The 27,200-nt window shown below is 58.5% G+C and overlaps 1 protein-coding gene and 1 long non-coding RNA gene across 3 annotated transcripts; one reads left to right on the top strand and one right to left on the bottom strand.

The window, feature by feature from the left end:
• Positions 1-394: 394 nt before the first annotated feature.
• On the bottom strand, positions 395-27,192 carry ATG4B (autophagy related 4B cysteine peptidase). Of its 2 annotated transcripts, XM_086720197.1 has the most exons (14): positions 27,031-27,159; positions 26,444-26,537; positions 18,272-18,373; positions 18,056-18,127; positions 16,083-16,181; positions 15,593-15,694; positions 15,049-15,121; positions 12,276-12,355; positions 5,791-5,984; positions 5,191-5,269; positions 4,760-4,905; positions 3,499-3,555; positions 2,999-3,092; positions 395-1,877 (listed from the first exon to the last, which is right to left on the bottom strand). In XM_086720197.1, the coding sequence occupies exons 2-14, from the start codon at positions 26,448-26,450 to the stop codon at positions 1,804-1,806; spliced, it is 1,179 nt and encodes a 392-aa protein (XP_086576323.1). In that variant the 5' UTR covers positions 26,451-26,537; positions 27,031-27,159; the 3' UTR covers positions 395-1,803. The 2 variants fall into 2 exon arrangements, with proteins under 2 accessions (XP_086576323.1, XP_086576322.1); XM_086720196.1 differs by lacking the exon at positions 26,444-26,537 and having other exon boundaries at positions 27,031-27,192.
• On the top strand, positions 12,353-15,925 carry LOC147578791 (uncharacterized). Its single transcript, XR_015255675.1, has 2 exons — positions 12,353-13,444; positions 13,761-15,925. It is a non-coding gene; the product is annotated as an uncharacterized LOC147578791 (long non-coding RNA).
• Positions 27,193-27,200: the final 8 nt, after the last annotated feature.

Raw genomic sequence — 27,200 nt, 5'->3', positions numbered from 1 at the left:
TTCAGAGTCTGTGTCTCCGTCTCTCTCTGCTCCTCCCCCACTCACACTGTCTCTCTCTCAAAAATAAACATTAAGAATCAAACCAAGGCTAACACCACGCGCGAGACACTCTCCACAGCCTCTCTTGTCGAAGGAGGAGTCGCTGTGCGTCGTCCTAAAATCGAGTTCCTTGTCTTTCACTCTGGGGACCACGAGGCCAAGGGCAGCATCACAGCCCACGAGCTGGCGGGGGCAGGACGGGCTCCTCGTGCGCCGCTCTGGGGACGAGAGCTGCCCACACCTGCCGGCTACCAGAGCCCCACCCCGAGGATCTTTCTGTGGCATCGTGAGCCCAGGAAATGCTCTCATCACAGCACCTAGACCTCCAGTAGAAATCAAGACACAGACAACAAAGTGTTTTCTACTGAAACGGTTATTATTTGCCATTAAGAATTGCAAACTACGCTACGAGGAATGAACATTTTCTTCAGTAAGCCTTTTTCAAAACACACGAAACAAAGCTCCCCGTGGGTCAGGCCATCGCCCGCGCCCCCGGTTCGTACCGACGGCAGGGCTGCGGCAGCGCCCCGCGCCCCCAGCCCGCGGCAGCGGCGGCACATGTGTGGTCCAGAGGGTTGCAGCCAGCCCTCCCGGCTCCCCAGGCTCTACCTCACGGATGGGGCGCAGGACAGACGGCCCACACGAGCAGGGACACGGAGCCCTGGCGACACGTCCTGGCAAGCCCCGGCGGGCCCGGCGCAGTCTGGTCCCGGAACACGGGGGCTGAAGGCTGCAGGTGCTGACGTTAGAGACGAGAAGGGTCTGGAGACGTCTCCAACTGGTGCAGAAGGATGGGGCGCCAGTCTCGCACCATCAAGCCTTAGGCTTTACCCTCTGGCCCCAAACCACCTAAAACCTCACCACGAGGCAACCCCGAGAAGGACAGGGAGCCGGAGGAAGGGCCTGGGGGCCCCAGGGCAGCCCCCTCCCCACCCCCCCGACCCAGATCCGACCCAAGGGAAGCCGGCGACGGGAAAGCAGCAGCACGGCGGGGGGGGGAGGGGGGTGTGTCTTCGACGCCAGGACCCACAGAGGAGACGTGAGGAAGGCATGCCCCACTCGGGCGTGACCTGCAGCTCCGAGGCGTGTCCCTGTCCTAGCGAGTCACATGCACGGTGACATCTTTGGATTTCCACCACGCCCCACCACTCTGCTACTTTTCCTCCCAAATCAAGGAGAAGCCTTGCCGTTGACTCTTCCGGCCCGGTTTCCCCCCGAGGTAGCCCTTGAGAAAGCACGGTGGCAGGGCGGAGGCCGCGGAGCAGGCAGGGGCCGAGGCTGAGTCCACAGGCGTCCCGCCGCACACGCCTGCCCTGCAGGTCTTCTGAGGCGGACAGGACAGAAATTCACGTCCTTGTGACTTCAAACAGGATTTTAATTCCAAAGCAAACCCAGAACCGAGCGCCCAGGAGGAAGCAAGGCAGAGGCGACGCACCAGCGCAGGGCCGGCAGTGTGGCAGGGAGAGCTCTTGTGAGTGTGACGGGCCCTGCTCTCGGGGGCTCCCGGCCCGGCCGCGCTGGGCTTCCCTCGGTGGCTCCTGGCTCGCGCCTTGTCGCCCAGACAGACCCTCTGGGCCCAAGCAGCAGCAGGGCTCACGGGGGCGCTCCGTGTGAGGGCAGAGGCGGCACGGGGCGCGGGCGCTCAGCGGACGGGCAGGCTGGATGGATGAAATGCGGCGGCACCAAGCGCCCCAGGGCGGGTCTGGGCTCTCAAAGGTGCCCCCAGTGAGGGCCAGTGGAAACCGTCCCCCAGCTCCGGGATTTTCAAAGAGACAGGATTTCGAAGTCTTCATCTTCTGAGTCAAAGAATCTTTCCAGTCGCTCTACGTCAGAAGAATCTAGGAGAAACAAGCCAACGCCTCATCAGGTGCCTGGCGTGGGGACGAAGCGACCAGCGCCTGTGTGCGCACCGCCCGCCGCACCCTGCCTCTGGCCGGTTTGCCCTCGGTGCAGCAGGAGCCCAGAGGACACCGGGCCGCTGCGGGTCTTGGCCGGCCCGGAGCCTCAACCAGGGGAGGGCGGGCCAGAGTGTCCCTGAGGCTCATCTGAGGAGAACACGCTTCTCGTTGGAGCAGAGAGAGAGGCTGGGGGCTGGGTGGGCAGGGATTCCCGTCCCGGGGTTGGGGGGGGGGCGGGCAGCACTCCCTTCTGGGTTCTGTCAGACAGTGGACTCCGTCATCAGCCTCCAGGATCTTCTCAGAGGGACAAGGACACGAGCCCCGTCATCGTCACGGAGACAGACGGCTTCAGGAACCGGATGTGCTCCCGGCCTTCCTGCCGAGGCCGGGTTTTCGGTACGCTGCAGGCTGACTGATGTCGGAGACGCGGAGGGCCTGAGCGAGGGAGGCGGCCTGGGCCTAGAGCCCGTGAGCAGCAGGAAACGGGCGTCCAGCTGCGGCCTGCCGTCCCAGAGCTGGCGCCGTGCCGTCTCGGAGACACGGCGTGTCCCGGCTCTGACGGAACCCAGGGGCCACGTGAGCACCCCCGGGCACTGCGCGTGAGGCGAGGGACAGCCCGCTTGGGGCAGGGGACGGGCTGCCGGGCAGCACCCCTGGTCCCACACACACCACAAGCGGTCCCATCTGGGGTCATACAAATCTTTTTTTTTTTTTTTTTTTTTTTTTTAAATGATTTTTAACGTTTATTTATTTTTGGGACAGAGAGAGACAGAGCATGAACGGGGGAGGGGCAGAGAGAGAGGGAGACACAGAATCGGAAACAGGCTCCAGGCTCTGAGCCATCAGCCCAGAGCCCGACGCGGGGCTCGAACTCACGGACCGCGAGATCGTGACCTGGCTGAAGTCGGACGCTTAACCGACTGCGCCACCCAGGCGCCCCTAGGGTCATACAAATCTTAAAGGCCAAAGGCAACCGGAGAAGCAGAGAGACGGGGACAGAACGTCACACAGACCACAGGACGGCGCACCTGACACGTGGCCCCGTGGCCCCCCACACTCACCTAAGGACAGGTTCAGGACGTCGGGGCAGGCCAGGTGGGAAGGCTGCTGTTCCACCAGCTCGAACATGGGCAGGGCGCCCCCGAGCAGCGACAGCTGTCAGCAGACACGGCCGGCCGTCAGACACGGCCCCAGCGCCCCCGCTCACCAGGCAGAGGGAACCGGGGACAAGAAAGGGGCGGCAGCCCCCGCACAAGAGGCTCCCGACCCTCTGCTGAGGCAGGTGCCGCCGCCCCTCGGGCATCCACGTGTCATCAGGTCTCCGGCCACACGGGGGGGGGCGGCAAGCGTGAGGCTAGCGAGCAGCCTCGGGGGCAAATCCCACTTACCGCCTCCCTTCACCGACACGACAGCGGCGAGCCAGAAACCGAGGCGCACGAGCAAGGTCCGAGGCCGACGCCACAGCCACGACCACGCGAGGGCCACGGCACGCTGCGAGGTGGGACCCCAAACCGGAGACGGCCTTCCCCGCTGCCCCGCAGGCGGGGGACCCGCTACCCACCTTTCTGACGCGCCGGCACCAGTCGTCAAAGTCCTCCTCGGTCTGACAGAAAAACCCCTGCGAGAGAAACAACGGTGAGCAGCACGCGGCAAGGCGCGAGAGTGGGGCCCCCTCAGACGCCGTGTGGACCGCGAAGTGGCGTCCACCCTCCTCTGGAGGCTCTGCCCCAACTGACCAGACACAGAGGCCGTGCACATTTTAACGGCCTGGCCGGCAGCGAAGGCCCCTGGGACCCACCACGTGCAGCCCAAGTGGGCCTCCCCCGCCCAGCGGCACCTCGACGCGAGGAGCCCTGGGTCCCACGGAGCCAGTGAGGACGGCGCACTGTTACAGCCACGTGCACAGAGCGCCAACCCTGCTGACGAGTTACAAGAAACTCTAGGCGCCAGCAGAATCACAGGTTTTTACCACGAACAGGAGCACGGGCAGCGCCCTGCAGGGAAACAGTCTAGTTTCTCCTAAGGAGCCCACGTGCAGCACCCTTCCTATCAGGCGAGGACACGGCGTCCGCGGAGCTGGCTGTCCAGGTGGCTCGGGTACCGAGCACCTTGCGCAGCTGCGTACTTCGCGCTAGCCAGACGGGAACTCAACCCTCCACGCTCCAGCCACGTCCCGCCACCCTCAGGCATCCTCCCCGGGGCCACCAACCTCAGGACATGACACAAGACCCACAGACCCTGCGTCCAGATGTCTGTTTCAGGACCGATCTGCCTCATCTGTGACTCAGTCACCCCCCGAGGGACATCATTACTTGCAGGCATCTTGGGCCTCGTTCCCCATCAAGTACATTTTGAGGGCACGCAAGTTCAGAGGAATCACCACCCCAGATCCCAGCCTTGGAATCAAGAGAGAAGGAAACTGATTCTTAAGGACGATCTCACAGGCACAGAAGTCAAGAAACTTAAAAGTCAACCCAAAAAGCCCACAGGGGTGGTGCAGGGCAGTGGGCTGGGCAGGCCGCCGCTGCCGCCGCTGTGTTACAGGAGCTCACTCACTCTCACTGCGCTCTCACACCGAGGCCGTGAGGGCCGCGCAGGGCCACGCAGGATGACGGCCTCTGGTGGGTGTGAGTAGCTCGTGGACACCGTTAACCCTTTTGTGCCCTTTGCATTCTAAACCAACACGTTGGGGAAAAAAACAAAAATCACGAGAATCTGAAGCCTTTCCGAAACTTCCATTCTAAAACAGCGGGACTGAGCACAGGACGACTCATAACACCAGCCCACGTGGCCGGAGAAGGCGGGACGGGGTGGGGGCGCACCACGGCAATGGACGGGTCGAGCTCCCTGACGCCCATCCTGCTTGGAGGGTGCTGGCAGTGGAAGCTCTCGTCCGGGATGAAGCAGCTGTCTGCAAACTCCACCGCGGGCTGTGTCGTGTGCGGGTCCAGGTAGATGAGCTCCTCGCCTGCGTCAGAGGACAGAAGTCAGCAGACGGGGAGCAGCCCGGGGTCCCAATTCAGACCCGCTGCACCGAGACCCACCTGGCTGGGTGTATCAGGCCGGGAGAGCCGGTGGGCCGCAGACGGGGCGGGAACCAGCCCACTGGGGAGGCCAGCACCGGCCAAGAGGGGACACGGACCACCCGCGGGAACGGGACACCCGGCTCGAGCCGACGCCCTAAGGACGTGCAGCCTGCCCCCTCTTAGTCAGCTTCGGGCCCGCCTGAGCATCCCGCACACCCACCACTCACCAACGTAGCCGATGAAGTAATGGGCGCTGTTGGGCTTGCCTCCGATCACGCCCAGGGACTGGGGCATCATGAAGCAGTGCTGCGGGACACAGGGGAGGCGGGGCGGCTCAGCATGCTGTGCGGAAACACAAGCCACGCGACCGCCAGCCTGTGTGTCCAGGGGGCAGCCCCTTCCCTGCCGGCCCCAGGCCCGAGGGCGGGACGCGGGAAGGAGAGCCGGAAGACGTGGTCCCCCAGAGCTTAGCCACGAAGGAATCCGCGGTCGCGTCCAGGGAAGCTCTGTGGGGGCAGTGGGCCTGCGGAAGGGGGACGCGGGCGCAGGGAGGAGGTACGGACTGGGCTCGGTGGCCCGTGCACAGGGCAGACAGGCGTGGGGGGGGGGGGGGGGAGCGGTGCCCCGAGGCTGGGTGCTGGCGGAGACCGGAGGCAGGGGGAGCAGGGGAGCAGAGGCGCAGCGGCCAGTGGAGAGGCGGTCAGGACTGCCGGGAGCGGGGCCAGCAGTCCACAGGGTGCCGGCATGGCCACGACAGCAGGGCTTTAGCAACAAGCGGCATCTCGAGCCCCCTGCTGGTGGGCGAGAAGACGCCGGCCCCCACCCACCTTCAGAGTCTCCACGTAGGCCTCGTTGATGTCCGTGAGCCCCAGGCGCAGGGGGATGAGAAGCACCAGGGGTCTCCAAGGTGCCAGCCTGTTGCTGACCTCGGCTCCCGCGGGGAAGCCGTTACAGTGCCGGCCGGGATCCGCAGGAAGCGCGGCGGCCCCCGCGCACGGAAGACCGCCCCTGCACAACCTTCCTGAAAGATGGAGACGGGCTTTCAAGGGCCGAACAGGGGCAGGCGGACGGTAACCCGACAAAAACAAGTACACAATCATCTGGTCTTAGGAAAAGGGGATAAGAAGCCAAGGGCTTAAACACAATTCAAACTTGGAAAATACGACGATTAATCCTGCCACCCACAGAGAAAAAAACAGAATCAAACGTTTTCTATGCACGTCCGATAGACAGTTGTTACTGTGAAGTAAAGTGTCCTGTGAAACCGTACAAGCAAACACAGCCGTGCGCCCAGCGACGACACGGCTCCGTGGAGGCACGGGGCCCCTCAGCAACGAGATGCTTTCCCTCCCTCATGAACGCTGCTATCTGCCGTCTACACCTGCTGGTGATCCCTAACCGACGTGCTAACAAGGGGGCTGGCTGGTCGTGTGGACGGGGATGCTCCAGCAGCACCCGGTCCGTGGTTTCTGAACACCTTTCCCCACTACATGGAACCGGGGCTCCTCAGGGAAACCACCGATCCCAGGCCTGGGGCAGAGAGAGTGCAAGATGAGCCTGAATCTAGTTAACGCCCAAACGGAGGACTGGACGATGACGATGACAGAGCACGTCAGAAAACAGCACGAACCTGAAGGGGTGTCCACTCACCGTACTTGGAACAATGAGTAAGGACCATAACGTGTAATGCATAACCCACTGAATAAAAAGAGAATCCACAAGTCCAGTGACTCACAAAGTTTCCAAATCGAAATAAGGAGAAAGGGGCACCTGGGTGGCTCAGTTAAATGAGGAGAAGGAAGGCAGAGAGGGCTCTTCTCGAGAAGGCCAGCCAGTGAGCCGGCCGGGGAACGTGGAGGAAGGACGGTTACAGAGCCACCGTTCCAGGCAAAAATCCTCAGAGCACACTCTGCATCACCCTCAGATCTCAGCGATCGCAGAAGCAGAGACGCGGCCAAGCAGGTGCCCTGAGGAAGCACCGCTGCTGGGCAGAACCTCCATGGCGGCGCTCTACTGGCGGCCCCGGGGTCTGCTCGTGGGCAAATGTTTACTCAGATCCGAGTGCGAGGAAGCAAATACACTGAGTGTGGGGCGCTGTACCAAACCGGCCCGGGTTCTTCAACAGGTCAGTGCTATCAAAACCCAGGAACATAAACCAAGGGGGCAAACCGTCAGATCAGAGGAGACCGCGAGGCCCCCGGACCACAGGCCAGGGCTGCGGAGCGGCGGGAAAGTGGGTGTGCCAGAGCACCCCGACTGGGGATGCAGGAGGGAGGTTGATGGCTGAACGAACCCGGGATTGGAATTTCTCAAAATGCGTAGTTGGGGCGTCGGGTGGCTCAGTCGGTTAAGCGTCCGATTCTTGACTTCGGCTCAGCTCACGATCCCAGGGACTCTGCACTGAACGCAGAGGGAGCCTGCTTGGGACTTTTTCCCTCCCTCTCTGCCCCTCCCCTGCTGGTGCTCATGCTGTCTCTTACTTTAAAAATACATACTTGGAAGATGAAAGAACGGGTGAGGAAGGGATTCAACTTTCTTTTCATCTCTGGCTAATCCTTGTTTAATATTGCGATTTATTGTAAGAAACACGTATTTGGTTTTCTAGCAGAGCTCCTAAAACCCTTTAATTTTCCTAAGTGATGAGGCCCACACAGGTGTCTTTCGTTGTACGAATGAGGTGACTTCCCCAAAGCTTCTACGGGTGGGCTGGAACTTCCAGTCCCACACCTGACCTCTGGGGAGAGGGGCTGGGGCGGAATCGATCCCCAACAGCCAATGATTCCATCAGCCGTGCCTGTGTAACAAAGCCTGTGTAGAGACCCAAAAGGACCGGGTTCGGTGAGCTTCTGGGTGGGTGAGCACGTGGAGATTCGGGCAGAGTGGTGCTCCCGGAGAGGGCACGGAGGCTCCACACCCCTTCCAGCCGGCTGTTCCTGAGCTGCGTCCCTTCCAACGCTCCGGGAATCTACTAAGTGAGTTCTGAGAGACGCTCAAGCAAGTTCACCAAACCCGAAGAAGGGGTGGTCAGAACCTCCCATCTACAGCTCAGAAGCACAGGCCACAAGCTGGTCTTGGCGCTGGGGTCTGAAGGAGGGGCATCGTCTTGTGGAACCGAGCCCTCGGCCCACAGGGTCTGACGCTGCCTCAACTCAGTGTCCAACTGGGTTACAACGTAGCATAGTTACACCCAGCTGGTGTCACAGAACTGCTTGGTGTGGGGGGTGCAAGCCCACGTAACAGAACTGATGTCAGAATCTTACCATCTAATTTCTGAAAGCAGATTTCTGGGCTTTTCCCATTTTCTTTTTTTAATATTTATTTTACAGAGACTGCAAGTGCGGGAGTGGCAGAAAGAGAAAGAAAGGAAGGAAGGAAGGAAGGAAGGAAGGAAGGAAGGAAGGAAGGAAGGAAGGAAGGAAGGGAGGGAGGGAGGGAGGGAGGAAGGGAGGGAGGGAGGGAGGGAGGGAGTGGGAGGGAGGGAGGGAGGGAGGGAGTGGGAGGGAGGGAGGGAGGGAGAGAGAACAGAAGGGAGGGAGGGAGGGAGGGAGAGAGAACAGAAGATCTGGCAGGCTCTGCGCTCACAGCACTGAGTTCAACGTGGGGCTCGAACTCGTGAACCTTGAGATCATGACCTGAGCCAAAGTCAGGTCATGACGAAACAGAGCCACCCACGTGCCCCTTCCCATTTTCTCTTGATAAAGTTACCTGGTGATGTGTTATTGCTATTTTGAAAAAGCCAGCTCCAGAATTTATTAGTTCTACAATTCCTTCCTTTTTTTTTTTTAAAATTTTTTTTCAACGTTTATTTATTTTTGGGACAGAGAGAGACAGAGCATGAACGGGGGAGGGCAGAGAGAGAGGGAGACACAGAATCGGAAACAGGCTCCAGGCTCTGAGCCATCAGCCCAGAGCCTGACGCGGGGCTCAAACTCACGGATCGCGAGATCGTGACCTGGCTGAAGTCGGACGCTTAACCGACTGCGCCACCCAGGCGCCCCTACAATTCCTTCTTTTAAATCATTAATCATCAATTGGTCTTTACGAATACCACTCTTCCTGGATTTCTTCAGCTAATTTTGTTGTTCTTTCCCTAACTTCTTGAGTATATGCTCGCTTCGTGTGTTTTCACTTTTTAGTATCTGGCAAGCAGTACTGCAGATACAGGCTCTTCCTGAGTTTAGAATGCATCAGATTCTGATACGGAGCCTGTAAACTTCACTTCTTTTGATCCAAAAGCTAAGGCCGGTTTCAAATTTCTAGGTAGTATCGTGTCTTCTATTTAGTCTCCATTAGTTTATACACACGGACACTTCAAAAAGGTATGTTCTGTGGCCAGAATCTAGAGTTCAATGTGTATCCGCTAACCTCTCTTACGGTGTGATCGGGCGGCTCCGTGACTCCACGTTCCGTACATTCAACCTGTCACCTAGTCTGTTTACTGTTCTGTGACACTTTCCTGGTTCACTGCATCTTCATCACTAGCACAGAATCTCACGTGGATGGGCTCAAGAGAGGACGGGAGCAGGGCCTGTCACTGCTGCACTCTGGGGACCCACCAAGGCTGCATGTGGCCCAAACACTGCAAACGTCCTGCTGTTAACGAACAACGGGTTTTCGTTTGTACCAGGCACCCACTGGCAATTCTGTCGTGCTGCTCTAACACCCTTACCATGTAAAAGCCCCCTGTGTTTCTATCAGTGACAACAGCTGCACGCCGCCTGGGCCCCCAGCTCACAAGCCAGGCCACTGCCTCGGGATGCTGACCTGTCTCCGCCAGCATCTCCTGTGGCAGAAGAGAGACAGCCAGGCCAGTAGGATCACCCTTCTTCAAAGGCAGCTTATTATCATTGTCAATCGGGTGCTTATAAAAGTGTCTCTTTTATCTCTGCAGCTTGGAAGTGTCACCAGGAACAAGCATATCTGAACAACTCTTGGTTAAAAAGTCGGAGGTCTCCGGTTCTACAGATAACACCTGCTCTGGAGCGGGGAAGCTTTCCTCCCGTTCCTTCACGGCCACCTGTCCTTGCCTCCTGAAAATTCTATCCACAGCCACCTCTGTTTTATCTCTGCCACCAGGGTCTTTCCGCCACATGCTTTCTCCGGTGTGCTCGAGTTTAGTTTTCCTTCATTCGTGCGCAACACCAGATTGTCTCTGTCAATCTGTAATTCCCCAGATCCAGTGACTTCCCACTGTCTGCTTGTTCACGAGGGTCTAAACCCACTGACGGCAAGCGCTGGCAGGGGCAGAGGCTGCTCTGGGTGTCCTGGCCGGCCCCCCAAGGAAGGTGGGCAGGTGGGTGGGGACATCCCAACCAGCAAGGCCTCCCCTCGCCCAGCACACTTCCCCTGAAGAGGAGGGAAGGTGGGAAGCCCGCGCTTTCCCTGGGGAGGGGCTCTGGGGGTGCTTCCGGCTGACCCTGCACACCCGGGGTGCTTCCGGCTGACCACTCCCGAAGTGGCTCTGAAAACTAGGTCGGCCCTTGCTCGGCCACTGCTGGTTCTCCACCACTTGCTTTGCTGAATCAGAGCTTTTCCTCCTGTGCCCACGACCTCAGCCCCCGTGACTACAAAGAGGCTGCCCTCAGGCCTTTGCTGCAGCCCACGGGGCCTCCCCTGGGGCTCCTAAAACCAAAAGCATTAGCACAGCCATTGGGAAGCACCTCCGTCTACTCCACGCACCCCTCACCCCTCAGGTCTCTGCACTTCTTCAGCCCCAGTGTCCTTGTGGGTTGGGTTCTGATGCTGTCCTTCCTCAGTCGTCCCTGTGACCAGCATACAGCGCTCTGACTCAGGAGGGGAGGACCACGGGGCCCTGATCACGGCCGGGCGACCACACTCACCCCGCTTAGGAACCCTCCCCAGAACAGACCCATGTCGTCTTCAGACAAACCCCGGATCTGCACCTCGTCTCCAGCAGCGCTGCCGCGGGCGACCTGAGACCCTGAGAGCCGGGAGCCAGCGTCCAGCCACGTGGCTGAGTCTCCTCCAGGTGCCAGCCAGCACCCTCCCCACCGAGGAATGGAGGTTCCGGACAGCAGCCTGTCCCTCACCCCTCCTGGCACCGCACCAGGGAGCCAGCCTCGCTCGTCTGAGGGCAGGTTGGGAGGCTGACTGGGTAGACCCTGAGGTAAGCGGTTCCCCCAACAACGGGGCCAAAAAAACCCTGATGTGCATCGGGAAGTGAACAGACAACAGATGGCTGTGACGTTTCACTGACGGAAGAGGCCGCTGTTGACGCCTGTAAGGACCGCTCTCAGAAACGAGACACACACTAGGAGGGGCCATCTATACGCCAACAGGAACCATTTCCAAGTGAGAAAATCAAGTGTCGTTTCCCTCATTCTCTGTGCGTTTCCATAGTTTCCAACGTGTCACAAACATTTCTAGAAACAGAATGCGAGGAGAAGGCAGAGGGAAAAGATACATGTCCTTCTGTGGGGGCCCTGGTCGGCCAGCCCTCAGGGGACACAGGGTCGGTGAGCTGGGAGGGCGGGCCGGGCAGAGGGCCGCTGCCTGCTGGAGGCCCGACCCTGGCTCCCCCGACACCTCATGGACGCTGTCCCCCGGCTGAAGAGGGGAAGGGCCAGTTGGCAGCGGGGAGCAGCGGTGCCTCGGGCCCAGGTGCGCTTGTGGCGGGGGCCCCCCACCCGCCATCACAGCACAAGACCTCCTCCCGCAGATCAGCTGGCTCACAAGGCTCTTTCTTATGTGACAATCTTCAACAAGACCGGAGGGAGGGAGGGCTGGGAAACTGTGGGGAAAAGGCGTTCCCGAGGAAAAAACTAAGACGTTCGAAAGAGTTTTGTCGGCTTGGTAGCACAAGAGGATGTCAACTCCAAATTCAAAACTCACTCTCTAGAGGCTATCTGCCAGATGGAGCCGTTTTCCTCCTGGACTACCACTTCAGCATGCCTGGACGCCTCCAGGTTTCCCGTGGATCCTTCCAGAGGGAGGGACAGAGCTACGTCCCCTTTCCTGCTGCACGCTGGCCCGAGACGGCGCAGCAGAAAGCCATTCCTGCCTTTCCTTGCGGCGCACGGATGCCCGCGAGGGGCTGACCCAGCACACCGGAACACTTCACTTGCAACGAGGACACAAAACAGCATGGGGCACTGAGGGACCCAACCCAGCTCTACAGAGAATCCAGGCCCTCCCCCAAGCCTGGTGTGTGCTGAAAGAGAACAAAAGGTCCCCTGGCCTGCGCGTGGGGCGCCGACCTGCATGCCGGGGGGGGGGGGGGGGGCGCCCAGCGTGGGCCAGGGAGCCGCCCCCGAGGCCCACCAGCCACAGCCCCGCATGCCCGTTCACTTACTGATGTCCTCCATCACCACCGTGTTGTCCATCGCTACGTGGACTGCCAGGGCGCTCCACGTGTCGAAGACAGCAAGCTTCCTGACGGAAAAAGGGAGAACACACCAATAAGCCTTCACGATCAAAGACATCTCACTTGTGCGGGGCAGGTGAAGGAAAGAGCGTCAAATGCTCTAGCGGTTTCTGCGGATGAGAAAGATGACGACCGAGATGGTCAGCACCGCAGTTGGGAGGAAGGCCGAGGCTGTGGCCCGCTTGTTCCCACCTGGGCCCAGCGCACCCTCCATCACCCGCAGCCTCCACCTGCGGACACAGTCCCCGCGCCAGAGCCCTGCGCGGCATCACCTCCTGACCCAGCTGCACGCGGAAAGGGAACTGGGGCACAAGCCCTGCCTCAGGCACCAGGGGTGTGGCCGACCCAGGCGGGTCCAGCCCCCCGCTTCTCCCAGCACCTGCACACGCAGCTCCAAAAGTGCCGGACTGACCAGCACTCGGGTCCTCCCACAGACATCTGGTTTCACAACTGCGAACAGCAGCGGAAAAGAACCGAGGCCAAAGACAAGATTCTGAAGAAACCCAGAGAGCAACCGAAGGTGCAGCAGGAAGGCGGGCGAGTGCACCCTGGGTGCTGGGTGACGGGGTGGGGCCGCCCAGGTGACAGGGAGGACCTGGTTTGTCTGGGGACGCACGTGGAAGGCACGGGGCAGCCACACAGAGCCGCTCCCAATGGGAGGCCAGAGTGGAGGCCGGGGGAGCGCGTGCAACACGCCACTGGCTGCCTCCCTCTCACATCTGCCGAGGGCCAGGTGCGGGCCCGAAACCCACGGACGCACAAGACACAGAGCAGCCCCTCGTGAGGCTGACGTTCCGAAGAAGCGTGTGGGCAGCAGGCGTCGTGGAGAAGCACGGAGCAGCAGTGGGGGGCACTTCCAGGGCAGGTGCAGAGTGCCTGGGAGCGAGCACAGGGTGGGCAGTGGAGGCAGGGCCCCGCGTGTGCTCACCGCTTTCCCTGGACTCGGCTGGGAAGCCCCAGGACGGTTCCGAGCAGAGAAGGGGCAGGTGGTCAACTTGCACTTTGTGAAAGCGTCACCTACTGCTATTTCCACAGAGACTCAAGAATGACAGAAAAGGAAGACCAAGGAGGAGGCAAAAGACGGGGCTTGGGCCAGGGTAAGGACAGGGAAGCAGTGACCCCTGGTTAGAGTCTGGACACACTGGGACAGGGTGTGCCAAGAAAGAGTCTGGCAGGATCTCAGTTGTTGGCCTGAATTCTGGAAGGAAGGACAGCACTGCCGTTCCCTGTAGAGGAACAGGCTGGGGAGGGGGGGCAGGGGGGCCGGCTTTGGGTTCTGGCTGTTAGGTTGACCTGCCCCTCAGACACCTAAGGGGTGATGCTGAGGAAGCATGTGGACCTGGGCCTGGAGGCTGGGCACGTGGCTCTGGGAGCCGGCTGCGTGCACACAGCAGCTGAGGCCGGCGCTGACAGGGAGACAGCGGCCAAGGGCCCAGGCCGGGCCTGCGGTGCTCCCCGATGGGGCGAAGTGGCCACAATGGAGGCATCGACAGGGACCAGAGAGCATGACCATGCGGCCCAGGGTTTCCAAGACAGAACACCTGCATCGAGGGCCACCTGCTGGACGGCAGAGTAAACAGAGGACCCAAACCTGGCCTTCAGATGTGACCACTAGACTGACAGCAACCTCGAAGGAGCTCTTCAGAGCAGCAGCGGGGACGCAGAGCGAGGGAACAGCTGAGACAGGGAGAGTCCACATGCAGAGCCCGTGGACAGACCCCGTGTCCAGACACGCAGAGCACGTGGAGAGCACCCACGCAAACCAGCACACCGCACAGACCACACACACAGGCCACGCAGAGAACACCTGCAAACCACGCACACCACACAGCACACCACACTCACGTGGACCACATAGCCACGGCACACACGGGCCACGTGCACCGCGGACCACAAAGACAGACCGTATGCACAGAGCACACCAGGAGAGTCATATGCAGACCACACACGCTGACCGCACAAACAGGCCAGGCACACGGGCCACACAGACCGACCACGCGCGCGCACCATGCAGGGAGACTGACCATCCGCAGACGAGGCTCCTGAGGCACGCGGGGCTGGGCCCAGGGCCCTTGAGGGCATGTGGTGGGGGCTGAGCAAATGGGGGGCTGGGAAAGAACACAGATGGCGGGTGGGCTCGGGGCTCAGCTAGGAGGCGGACGTGCGAGAGAAGGCAGCATCTGGGTTCCTCGAACCCAGGAAACGCGACCAGGGCAGCCGGGCGGAGCTGGCAGCCCGTCGCCGTAACGAGGAGGAGCGGGCTTGGGGCCGAAGGACAAGGGCCGGTTCAGACCCGCTGAGCGAGGAGCCTGGGAAGAGCCCGGGGGGTGGGCAGCACGTGCACGAGTCAGGACGTGGAGGGAAAGCTGCAGCTGCAGACACGGGGCCCCAGGAAGGGGCAGAGCCCCACGGTGCCCACGCCATACTGCCGTCGCTCCAGACCAGCGTCAACCTCCCAGACCCTCAGAAAGCACCAGTGGGTGGTCCGGGTGACACACACGGGCCCCACCCAAAGTGCGCCATATGGGTGAAGATGTTCATTTATCGGGAAACAGAAATTCCACACAGGAGACCACTTGGTGCAGCCGCCCGTGAGGGGAAGAGGGGAAGACCCCCCCACGGCCTTCAGCAAGCGAGACTCAGCGGAGTCTCGCGCTCCACTACGCCCCAGGACACGGGAGGGATAGAGCTTGGCACGTACTTGAGCACCTGGGCGACCGTGTTGGGCCCGTACCACTGGCCGATGGACTTGCCCTCGCCGACTCCCATTTGTGCTGCAGGAAACAAGACAGGATGAGTGACGGGCACCGCAGCCCTCCCCCCCACCCCCCCACCCCCCCGAAGCGGCAGCAGCAACGCTCCACAGGAAGCCCGCACGGGCGCTCCCACCCCGGCCTCCAGCGGGCCCTCCCCACGCACACCAGGACGCTTCCTCGCGAGAGGCGCGGAGGCCACGCCAGGGCTGCCCTTCACTACGAGCCAGGACCCCAGCCCCTCGGTGAGGAGCAGGAGGGCCGGGTCTCTCAGAGCTCTGCCTCTCCCCTGCCCCGCAGGAGAACACGAATCAACACAAGGAGCACTCGGACCCCGCGAAGGGCGCAGAGCGGGACGAACCCTCGGGGGCAGGGTCCGACTTTCACAGCCCCGCCGGTTATGGGCCGGAGTGACCTACATACAGCCTCACGCCTCGCACACCCCACAGCAGAGCGGCTCTCGGGGGACCCCGCACATCCGCAGCCTCCCACCTATCTGGTGAATGGAGTAGTAACTGTCCTTTCTGTCGATGAACGCGTTGAGCACGCTGAAGTAGCTGTCCGGCTGCCTCTTCCGCTGCGTCCACCGCCAATCTACCGGAGACACGCAGAGGTCAGCGGTACCCAAATAGCAGAGAGAGGCCTTTACGCTTCTAGAACACCCAAGCCACAGAGGATACCCTTCCCTGAACCTTCCTGACGTTAACAAATTCTCCAAGCTTCCAAATACGTATGAGCTAACCCACCGGAACAAATCCATGCAGAAGACAGACGTGGTTTCAGTGACTTTATAAAGAGTTTTTGAAAGACAAACGCTCATCAGTATCCTTTACAGTCACTTTTTCGAGCTGACGAAACCCAGGGGGTCACCACTCAAGAAAACCCTGAACCCCAGTCTCTGCTCCACCAGTGATCACTCTGGGTGACCTCACCCCACAGTCCCCTTTGCTGAGAACGCTGCCGTCCCTGCGCCATGACTCACCTCGGCCTAAATGCCGGCACACCAGGGCCTGGGCAAAGATCATCTGTCCACACCGCAGCATACAGCCCCAGCCTGTGTCCGAGGTGGGGCCGGTCCCCCCTGGCAGGGCAGACAGACAGACAGGCCTCGCTGTCAGAGGGCCCGGTGGGCCAGGAGGCCACCGGCGGGAGGCCCGGACGCCACCTCAGCTGCACCCCAGGTGACAGGCCATTTAGAGCCTGCTCGTGCCAAGGGCACATTTAGTGGGCAGTGACGCACCCCGCCATCCTCTCAAGATGGGTGAAATATGTGAACAAGTCAGTCGCAGAGAATTAAGAGTGTGTGGAACACATGAAAAGACAGGAAGCCTCGTGAGTAATCTAGGAAACCTGAAGCTGAATCAGGAGCCATTTTCCAAGCCCCAGAAGGGCAGAGACGCAGGTGCTGCGAGAGCGGGCAGGGGCGCATCGGCCGCAGGGCAGGAGCAGAACCGGGGGGTCAGCAACAACCCCGTGCCCTGGCAGCAGGCCCGCCCCGGGGCACAGAGGGTGTGGCCACCAGGCAGAGCAGCTCTGCGTGCCTCCGGGATGGGCCCTGGCACGCCAGGAGACACCTGTACGTCCTATCCACCCGCAATTCCACAGGCAGGTGCTGGAGGAGCAGAGATGCCAGGGTCGCCCCAGCTGGCTCCACTGTCCCCGCCCACGTCACCTCAGAGCCTCGGACAGCCCCTCCCACGAAGCCTCTTGGGCTTTCAGAGCGCAGCGCCCCAGACAAACTAGTCCTCTCCGCGTAGCCAGGGCAGGAAAGAGACCATGGTGGCCCTCACAGGCAGGCCGCGTCCTTCTCGATGACTTCACCAAACCGCACAAGGCTCCTCTCGGCCTGTCCTTCTGTGTCCAGACCGCAGACCCACAGGACAGCGGGGTCCTGCCAGCACCGCCAGGCACCCCCACCCCGCCTCAATCCCAGGGCGCAGCCGACAGGGCTCATCAGACAGTGGTGTGTGGTGGCACAGGCCTCGGGTCCGCACTCTGCAACACTCCCCGACAGGCACCATGGCTCGGCCACACACACCTCACTCCAGGGACGCAGGAAACCGCGTCTGGGTGAGGGGCCTGAGACCAGCCACCCGTTGGCCTTCTGGTGCCCCACCACCTCCAGTGTCAGGTTCTCCAAACGAGAACCCTGGTGCCCAACCTGTCCACCCCCAGGGTCCCGACGACAAAGGGTCACTCTCAGTGGGACGTACGCTCGTGCTACGTACGTAGGCACGTACGTATGTGCGCTGCCCCTCAGCTCTCCCACGGCTAAGTGCGGAACACATCGGAAAAGGTAATGGGGGCGGGGGTGAGGGGGGCGCCTGGGTGGCTCAGTTGGTAAAATGTCGGACTTTGGCTCAGGTCATGAGGTCATGGTTCATGGGACTGAGCCCCGTGTTGGGCTCTGCGCTGACAGAATGGAGCCTGCTTGGGATATCCTCTGTCTGTCTCCCTCCCTCCCTCCCTCTCAAAATAAATAAACTTCAAAAAAAATTTAAAAAGTGTCGGATACAGGGCAGTGGCTTCCACACATGCTGGCCCCACAGCAGGAAGCGAACTGTCACCACCACGGCCCGGGGACAACACTCAGACACACAAACTAGATCCTCCTGGATTGACACGCTGTGCGCTACGGTAACACACCAATTCGTGTCCCCTTCTGTTCTGCATTTTTAAATGCCGGTTGTGACTCATTATCCTGATCTCAGGTCCCAGGAAGAAACCTTGACTTGCACACCGATAATCCCTGCCCTCGGAAGAATCAGGAGTCCTGGGTTTGGCCCCTGACTCTGCCACACCAGGGGCGAGCCCTCAGCCGGCTTATATTTAGTTCAGGTTGCTACAACAATTAAAACGAAGTGACAAACAACTAGCATCCTGAAGTTAACTGTCAAGTTTCCCTCCTCATACGACGTACGTATTGTCACAGGTTGTAACAGACAGAGTACTTACCAATGGCTGGGAAGTTTTTTCTGTATGTAAACCAAAGTCTGGACGCCACGTCGGACAAGATCTCATCCTTTTCTAGGGATTATTTAAAAGAAGAAAACACAGCCTTAACTTGGTAGATCACGTGTCACAGAAACTTAGCAGGTAACTATTATTACCACAAAACGCTTTTTGTAGACTGAGCCCCGTGAGCACAGCAGGCCTCACCACGGCTAATACCTGTGGAAATGCTGTATTTTCTACCCAGTATCCACACAGGCTCTGAGGTCTCCGGGAAATCTTCAAATTCGGCAAATCGAAGAGTGTCGTAGGTCAGAGTAGCTATTGAAACCAAACACACAGTGATCCCATTTTTATGATTTCAGAGAACAGCATCAGAGACTATCTCTAGCATTTCTGTATAAAGAGCTAGGTGGAATTCTGCATCTCTGCAGGGTCGTGCCAGCTATCTGCCCCCCCCCACCCCCCTCCCGGCCCGAGCCTCACCTTCCGGCAGACACGTAGGTGAGGCCCACTGGGCTAGGCCCAGGGCAGGGAAGAACTTAATTCTTTTTTTTTTTTTTTTTGTAAGAGTTTTTTGTCTTTGTTTTTTTTTGTGTTTGTTTTTTTTTTTTTTTTTTTTTCCCGAGAGAGAGACACAGAGAGTGAGAGAGACAGAGGGGAAGAGAGAATCCCAAGCAGGCTACACATTCAGCGTGGAGCCCAATGCTGGGCTTGGTCCCATGCTGAGGCCATGACCTGAGCCAAAATCTAGACTCAGGTGCCCCATTAAGTACTTGTTTTAAATTTAAACCTACAGGACAAAAGTAGCCCTGGCATCTCAGTGCACACGGGGGCCTGCAGACTGAACAGACGGTGGAGTAAATGTCCCCTAGGAGCATGTGTCCAGATGCCGTGGGGGAAGGCAGGCACTTCAGGGGCAAGAAAACAAGCTCCTGGACGACGAAGCCAGATGCAGAGGGCGGGACACAGACTCCCAGAAACAGACCCAGAGGCCCCTGCAAGCTGTTTCCACTTCACTGACGCTCTGAGAACAAGGCCACCGGCTCCCACCTGCTAAGGAGGTTGCTGTGTGTGGAGCTAGCAAGTCCTGAGCACCACTTAATACTGTGTTGCTTCAGCTAAGAAACTAGAGGCCCAGGGTCCCTCTCTGTCCTTGGACCCGGCTGAGGAAACCCTGTGCACACAGTCTGCAGACCCGGCAGAGCACAGACACCCACGAGGCAAGGTGCACAGTAGGTCCCGGGCCCCCCAACTCTGTGGCTGCTCCTCATGGAACAAAAATGCACAGCTCTCATCTGCTAGCTCCCAAGCCTCAGTGGCACCTAGTCACTTGTACCCTTCACCTGTAGCTTCCCCAAAATCTTTGGAAAATCTATCATAATAGTTTCTCCCGCATCTGAATTTACTTTTTGACAACAGCCTCACCTTTTGGTAACAACGATATATTGATTTTTAAAACCCCAAGACTACAAAAATATTATAAAAAATCATCTGCAGCTTCACACCCAGCGGTGAATCTCCTTCCAGAGGTCTACGTGTGGATCCACAAAGGAACTACACCACACCCCTGATTTCCTCCTCTCTGTTCTGGACAACAACGCGGTCAGTCCACACAGACACAGAGCTCCAGCAAATGTCTACCAGTCTCACGGTGTCCCGCTGCACAGATGTCCATGCCCTGAGCGCTCAAGCGCCCGGTTTCCTGCGTGAACGTCCCAGTGTATCGGTCTGTGCTGTGTGCGATCCCCTGGGGGTGTCGGGGGTGTGGCGCTGGCAGTGGGGGTTCAAATCCTAGCTCAGGCACTCACAGCTTCTAAGTTCTTTGGGCTCCTTGACCTCCTGGTGTAGCAATTTCCTTGCCCATAATATGGGGGGGTAGGGGGGAAAGTAACAGGATGCTCTCGCAGTGCGATTGCAAAGTGTCTGTGAAATCCTCCCCGCGAGGCGCTCACACAGAAGCTGGCAGACTGAAGGGCTCCGAGGTCAGCTGGCATCATTAATATCGAGGACGAGGACGCAGACCTGCAGGCTCAAAGGCGCGCAACTGTACTCCCCGACAAGGCGAGGCTGCGCTGGAGGCGCACTAATGCCCGTCACGGGGCTGGCCGCCAGTGCTCCGCCAACAGAGACATCCACAGCAACAGAAGACCCCGTGCTGGCTACTTAAAGAAGCCCCTGGCTGTCAGGAACCCAGACCCAGCCCTGCCTTTTTTTCCCACCCCGAATCAGATGGCATCAGAACAGTCTTGCGCTTCCAGAGAAGCCTCGCTGCCCAGAGCGCCTGAGCAGGATGCAGGCACCGGGGCGTCACTCGCTGGGCTTCGGGCACATGCAGGGGCCCCGCTCGGTGCGTGTGACTTGCCCACGCTTCCACCGTGAGGAAGAGCCCCAGCCCAAGGCTACCTCCCCCTCCTTTGTTAGGGACAATTCTGGTCTCCACACACAACTGCAAACGCTACGCGGGAATGGACTCGCGTTCCACCTTCTCACGGGGCTGTAAACACCGCCATGCCTGTTACCTCTCTCTCTCTCATCAGGACCTCTGGGCCGTAACCCACGCGGACACTCAGCTATTCTCAAGGAGAAAGGAGGCAAACAGCTTGTCTGGTCTCAAGTGACACCACCACAGGACCACACTCTCATCCTGCCCTACTAACGTCTGAGGTCCTCCTACGGCCGCAGCCGTCAACTACGGGTGAAGGGGTCTCTGACGACCCTGAGAGCTACCGAGTACTCCGGGCGGCATCTCCCCCGTGCACCGCGTCAGGGGTGCGGCACACGTCAAAGGGCCACCACTCCGTGTGAAAGCCGGGGCCCCTCTGAAGTTGAGAGGTTTTCATCAATGAGGTGGCAAAACGCAAAGCAGGTGTATTTCTTAGGTTTACTAGCAAAGTTTATAGGCAACCACGCCAACTTCAGAGGGAAAGGAGTAAGAGGCGTTCCTTTAACACCGGTCACCAAATTTCGTCCCAGAGCTAACAAAATTATGGGTTGCGTGCCCTCAGATCCTTTACTGCCCCAGCCAAAAGCAAGCAAGGAGCCAGACACTTGAAGGGAATGAACTACACCAGGGAGTGACCCCAGCTCTTGCCAGATCAGCAGGAGCCTTGAAGCGAGGGCACACGTTATCTGCGGGTCCCCAGAGAGCGCTGCCGTGCCCGTTCCCCATGTCCCCTCACACCACTGTTTCTCCTGCTCCTGCCCCTCCACTGACCGCCCCGGGGGGGGGGGGGTGCAAGTCACATACCATCCGCCTCTGGAACCAGCTGCAGACACACTGCCCCCAGCGCACCGCGGCGTCCTCAGACAGGGACCGTGGTCGCCTCCCGGTCCTGGGGGACACTGCCTGTCGAACACACTCCCCGCCGTGTGGAACCAGAAGGCTCACCCTCACTTGGTGGTGACCTTTCTCTGCCTTGGTCCTCTCATCGGTAAAACAGGGACGGTGTGAGGAGGAAACCTGAAAGGCTCTGTGCCACAAGGGGCGACAGGAAGCGAGGTTCAGGGTGGGTCCCCTGAGAGCGACCGAGCCGGCCATGCTGGCAATGCCACAGCCAGGAACGAGAAGCCCCCACGCTCTGTAACTGAGTTGTGGCCCCCAGGGCCATGTGAGCAGGAAGCTGGCCTGGAACACAACCCGCAGGAGCACAAAACTGCATCTAAGGCCCAAACCTCCCTCATAGACGCAGGGCCGTGCTCAGAGCGCAGATGCCAGCCACTGCGACGAGTCCCATGGACCTGCGGCAGTTCAGCCCAGGAACGCAACCGAAGGACCCCTCGTCCCCGTGCAGCCACCAGAGTCCTGCCCGGCAATCCACCCTGCCCCGGAGGACGGGACCCGCCTGGTGTCCCCACAGCCCGGCACCCTCACGGCGCCTGGACCATACCAGCAAGCTCCTGGCCCTTCCAGATTGTACTCTCCAACAAAGACAATGTTTTCCTAAATCCATGCACGTCCGAAGTTCAACTTTGTAGCTGCTGGAAGATTTGGTTCTGGGCACAGAGAGCCCACCTGCTGGCTGCAGGATGCACGCCCGGGTCCCCTGACCACGGAGTGGGGACACAGCCACTGGCTCTGCCCAGGGGGGGTGGGGACACAGGCTGGTGCAAGGTCCCAGCAACATGTGTGGCACCCAGCCGTGGTTTTCAGCATCCCCTCTTCCTCTCTTTCATATCCTCTTGGACCTCACATTTCATGGGATGGAACTAAATCTCCCTTCCCCTCAGAGAACACTTTTGCCGTTCATGTTAATTTGGTCAAAACACATATTAATGACCCTGCAGAACGGAAAATGTTACAGGACACCCGTTCAGAAAACAGTTCAATAGACAAACCAGCACTTTCCTCCTTTAAAACTCAGCTCGCAACGCCTGAACAAAGTGGCCAACACGGGAGGCCACTCGTCTACCAACTCCGCTCACACCGGCCGGCAGCCTCTGCCTCCTTCCCAGAGAGGCTGCGGCAAATTGATGAGCCCTTTATCTAATTTCATCACCATCCCGTGTGATCTCAATCCTGTGTGAAGCAGTTCACATACCTTCCACGTTAAAAAGGGTCAAATCCAGAAAAGACCGCCAGTCTCCCGACTCCCAAGAAATGACTAACCCCCACTAAGGTGACGCGCAGGACGAGAAGGGCTGACAGGTGCCATTCGCCGTGAGAAAGGGGCTCCTTCAGAGGCACTTGCCTTCGGTTGGTCACCTGAGTCCCAGACACTTGATTTTCCACATTTTCCTCCCTGATCACATCCGGAAGAAGGAGCAGAAAACCCTTTAATAGCATGCTAATTCCATCAGGAAAGAAATGTTCTGATTTATGTTATTAATTTGACACAAAAATAGGGAACTGTGCTCAACGAATGTCACCAATTTCTCTACGCTTAGTACCAATCACACTGTAACCCAACCAGGGAGAAATACAAAATACACACACCACTAGCTCCTTTCAAGCTTTTTGTAAAGCATCACATTTCAAAGACATTTCCCCAAAATACCTACAGCTCCTGAGAGATCATGTTTTATAAACAAAATCAAAAGAAGCGTTCTCCCTTTCCTTTAAAAACGTTTATGCTAAGCAGCACCTGGGCGGCTCAGCCCCGACTTCAGCTCAGGTCATGATCTCATGGTTCGGGAGTTCGAGTCCCACATCAGGCTCTGTGCTGACAGCTCGGAGCCTGGAGCTGCTTCTGATTCTGTCTCCCTCTCTCTCTGCTCCTCCCCCGCTTGTGCTCTGCCTCTCCATCTCTCTCAAAGGCTCTTAAAAATAAACATTAAAAAAAAATGTTTACAGTTAAATTTTTTTTTTTAATTAAAAAAAAATTTTTAACGTTTTATTTATTTTTGAGACAGAGAGCATGAACGGGGGAGGGGCAAAAAGAGAGGGAGACACAGAATCGGAAGCGGGCTCCAGGCTCTGAGCCATCAGCCCAGAGCCCGACGCGGGCCTCGAACCCACGGACCGCGAGATCGTGACCCAAGCCGAAGTCGGACGCTTAACCGACTGAGCCACCCAGGCGCCCCGTTTAATTTTTAATTTTAGAAACAGAGAGAGTGAGAAAGCAGAGGAGGGGCAGAGAGAGAGGGAGACAGTCTCAAGCAGACTCCACGCTGTTACCACAGAGCCTGATATGGGGCTCAAACCCATGAACTGTAAGATCACAACCTGAGCCCAAACCAAGAGTCGGATGCTCGACCGACTGAGCCACCCAGGCACCCCAGAAAATGTCTGTTTAAAATAGCAGGTTTGCAAGTAGTTACTTTCTAAAATCCCAAATAGTTTACATGAAGATGTTGGCAGTTCAATTCTGAATAGAAGGAAGAGATAGGAAAAGTACCCGGAACGTTAGCGACACCAAGAACTAGAAAATAACGCGCTCATGAGCACACCAGACAGAAGGCCACTCTGAACCCTGCTGCCCCGCAGGGATCAGCAGCCCCTTCTCGCCGTTTACACCTTCGTGTTACAACAGGCTAGCTTTACGTGGCAAACTCTCCAAACCGAAGTCCTTACAGTGCAGAGTGGGAAAGTGTCACAGATTCAACCTCTGCTTCAATTACCAGCCACGCACCAGACACAGCACGAAGGCCTGTGCGCACAAGGTGCCGGCTCTGTCCTCAGGGGACGGGCGGTGCAGCTCTCTAACCGCTGGCACCGGTCAGTTCCCTGAACCCAGAGCATGTCTTGACACAAGTGCTGGGGGCTCAGGGGAAAACACAACGGGCCCGCAGCCAGCCTGCCGCCTTCTGGACCCCTATGCCCCGGCCGGCAGCCCTGGGCACCCCTCCTAGGCCCCTTCTTTTTCCTTCTCTTCAGACCATCAGCAACTCCTCCAAAGTGGCTTCCCACACACTTGAACCTCTAGTCCAGGCCCACGCCCTCAGCTCCAGGCCGGGGACCCAAACCTCCCCGGACGTCACAAAGCAGATGTCGAACAATAGTCAACACGTACAAAGCCAAACTCCCAACAGCTTCCCCACCGGCACCACTCCCAAGGTCCTCCCCGGCAGTTTCTCAGCTCAGGCCACAAACCTCAGCCCCACCTTCGACTCCTTCCTCTCGTCCCCTCCTACCGCCCCATCACCTCCAACCCACAGACGGTCCTGTTGTCTCAAGCCTCCAACACATCCAGAATTTGACCCAACTAAGTAAGGTCCGCTGGGCTTCCTTGCAACAGGCTCCCAACCAGTGTCCCTAGCAGAGCGTCCCTACTGGAGCCTCCCTACCGGCCTCCTGGCTTCTGCCCTTGCCCCTCTCAGCACAAGCAGCATTCCCGGACGGAAGAGCCAGAGTGAGTGTGTGCAACACATTTCCCATCACGGTACTCCTCCACTCAAAACCTCCCAAAGAGTCACCAACTTGCTTAGAATAAACAGCCCAGTCCTGTGCCTGGGCCCAATTCGTCTCTCTGCCTTCAGCTCCTAAGCTCTCATCCCACCTGCTGCACCCCGGCCACACTGGGCCACCTGCCCTTCCTCCTACGCTGCTTTTGGGTCTCAGCTAAAACTTACCTCTGTCTGCAGAGACACCCTGCCCATGACTCCAACCCTCCTGGCCCACATCCCGCTCCCACGTGAGCCGCATGGCTTTTGTCTATTCTGTTCACGTCTCTAGCCAGGGCCTAGAACAATGCCCAACACAAACCTCTCACTCAACAATAAATGTAGTTTATCAAATGGATCACTGTAAAAACAGAACCACCAGGAATTGCGTAAGATTTGGTCAAAGAAGGCAGAATCCGTAAGGACTCCAGGGATCAGGGGAGACTGGATCGTTAATCATCCCTAAAAGGATGCACAACATCACGTCAGGAAAAAAACCCTCCACTGCAGCTTACAGATACCACACGTACTTTTATCAGCATCAACAGAGGCCCTCAAATGCAAACACCTTCTGGTACTTTGAAACAGCTTTGGTGTTTTCCCTGGAGATGACTTCAGGGAACCACCACGTGGCTACCCCTAACTTTAACCTGCTGATTTTCACGTGCACGGCAATACAACCAGCATTAAACCATGTTTTCCTCCTTAACCAACTCTCCCATGTCAAAGGTCTACAGTTTCTGGGCAGGGCTAACATCAAGAAAGTGGGTAAATAATTCTATTCCTTTCTCCACCCTGTGCCCCCTGCCCCCAGCAAACAGTAAAACACTCTCTGACACTTCTTTTTAAAACAAACCTCACAAAAAATAACCTCTTTTACCTGCTCTTTTGGGAATCTGGGCAAGTGTCCACCACAACTTAACGCGTTTATTATTATTTTTTAATGTTTTTATTTATTCTTAAGACACAGAGAGAGAGCGCGCGCGCGAGCGAGGGAGGGGCAGACAGAGGAAGACACACAATCCAAAGCAGGCTCCAGGCTCCGAGCTGTCAGCACAGAAGCACAGAGCCTGACACGGGGCTCGAACCCACGACCCTGAGATCATGACCTGAGCTGAAGTCGCAGGCTTAACTGACTGAGCCTCCCCAACACATTTAAAGGACAAGATGCTACAAATCATTGAATACTGGTCATACACATTTGCATTCATTTCCAAACTGAGATTTCAGTAAGTTTTTGTTGCCATTGCCAGAAGAAAGACACAGCAAACAATGCCATCCAGGATGACAGGTGGGATGAAACCAGGTGGGATGAAACCAGGTGGGGGAGGGGAGCGGTGCTTGAAGGCCAATCACTCCCTATAATGAACGAAAAGGCTAAGACTGCCCTGGAAATGCTTTCAAGGCTACTGAACAAAGACCCAAAATAGCTTGCCAGCAAAAATGAAGGGACGGTCTCTCCTCTGAACAGAAGCACGATGAGACAGACCAAAACACCACATATGCGGATATTCGCACATGTACGTGTACACACGGATAATACACACACCCTCCCGCTCGGCCACATACTTTGCATTAGGACCCCAAGAAGTTAAGTTATGATGAGATGAATTCAGGTGCTCTCTTCAACCACGGAAAGGAAGCTGGCATGATCTACTGGTCACTGAATTTAAAAAAGAAGAAGAAGAAAAAGAAGAAGAAGCGCGTGCCGTGAGTATGTTTCTGGCCTCCAGAGAGTTCAAGAGTCTCCTCCACTTCTTAATTCCCGGGGCATGGGGAGCGGGTGGGGGAAGACAAGGCATTCTCCGGCCGCAGTTTCTAGAGCCAGCTCCGCCCGACCCCCAGCAAGCGCCCGACACCGAGGCGGTGTCCCGTCTGGGACGCCACGAGGCCCCTTCTCGTCCGAGCTGGCCTTGGGCCTGTCGCCGGGCGCCCGGGCGGGACCGAGAAGGCGCCGAGACACGCAAACACCCGCTGTCACATCCGCGCCGGCCTCCCCACGGACGCCGTCCCCGCCCCGCTCCGCGTGAAGGCCAGCTCCGCCCCGCGGCCCCGCGCCCAGCCCTCACGCCCGCCGAGGCCGGGCGACACCCCGGCGGCCGAGAGGCCAGGAGAGCGCAGCCCGCGGGTAGCCCAGCGCCCGCTCGGGCCCTCACCTGCGTCCATCTTCCCTCTCCGGCCGCCGACTGAGAGCGGCGTCGCTCCGACGGTTCCGCAGCGCGACGCGACGGGCCGCTGCCGGGGCCAATCCGGGCCTAGCGGGAGCGGGCGGGGCCGGAAGTGAGGCTGGAAGCGCACGTCCGCCATCTTGGCGTACGGCGGGGCC

Source organism: Puma concolor, chromosome C1 (genome assembly GCF_028749965.1).
Source record: "Puma concolor isolate L17-30 chromosome C1, mPumCon1.1.hap2, whole genome shotgun sequence".
NCBI classification, from domain to species: Eukaryota; Metazoa; Chordata; class Mammalia; order Carnivora; family Felidae; genus Puma; species Puma concolor.
Note: the sequence above shows the minus strand (reverse complement) of the source record. Positions and strands in the feature narration are given on the sequence as shown.

Bases quoted from the DNA above. Each gene is read 5' to 3' on its own strand.
- ATG4B (XM_086720196.1), bottom strand. From the start codon at position 27,181: ATGGCGGACGTGCGCTTCCAGCCTCACTTCCGGCCCCGCCCGCTCCCG. The intron at 12,356-15,048 runs GTACGTGCCAAG...TTTTTCCGTCAG, and splicing joins ACGGTCGCCCAGGTGCTCAA to GAAGCTTGCTGTCTTCGACA. The intron at 5,985-12,275 runs GTAAGTGAACGG...TCCATCTTTCAG, and splicing joins GGTGGTGATGGAGGACATCA to GAAGGTTGTGCAGGGGCGGT.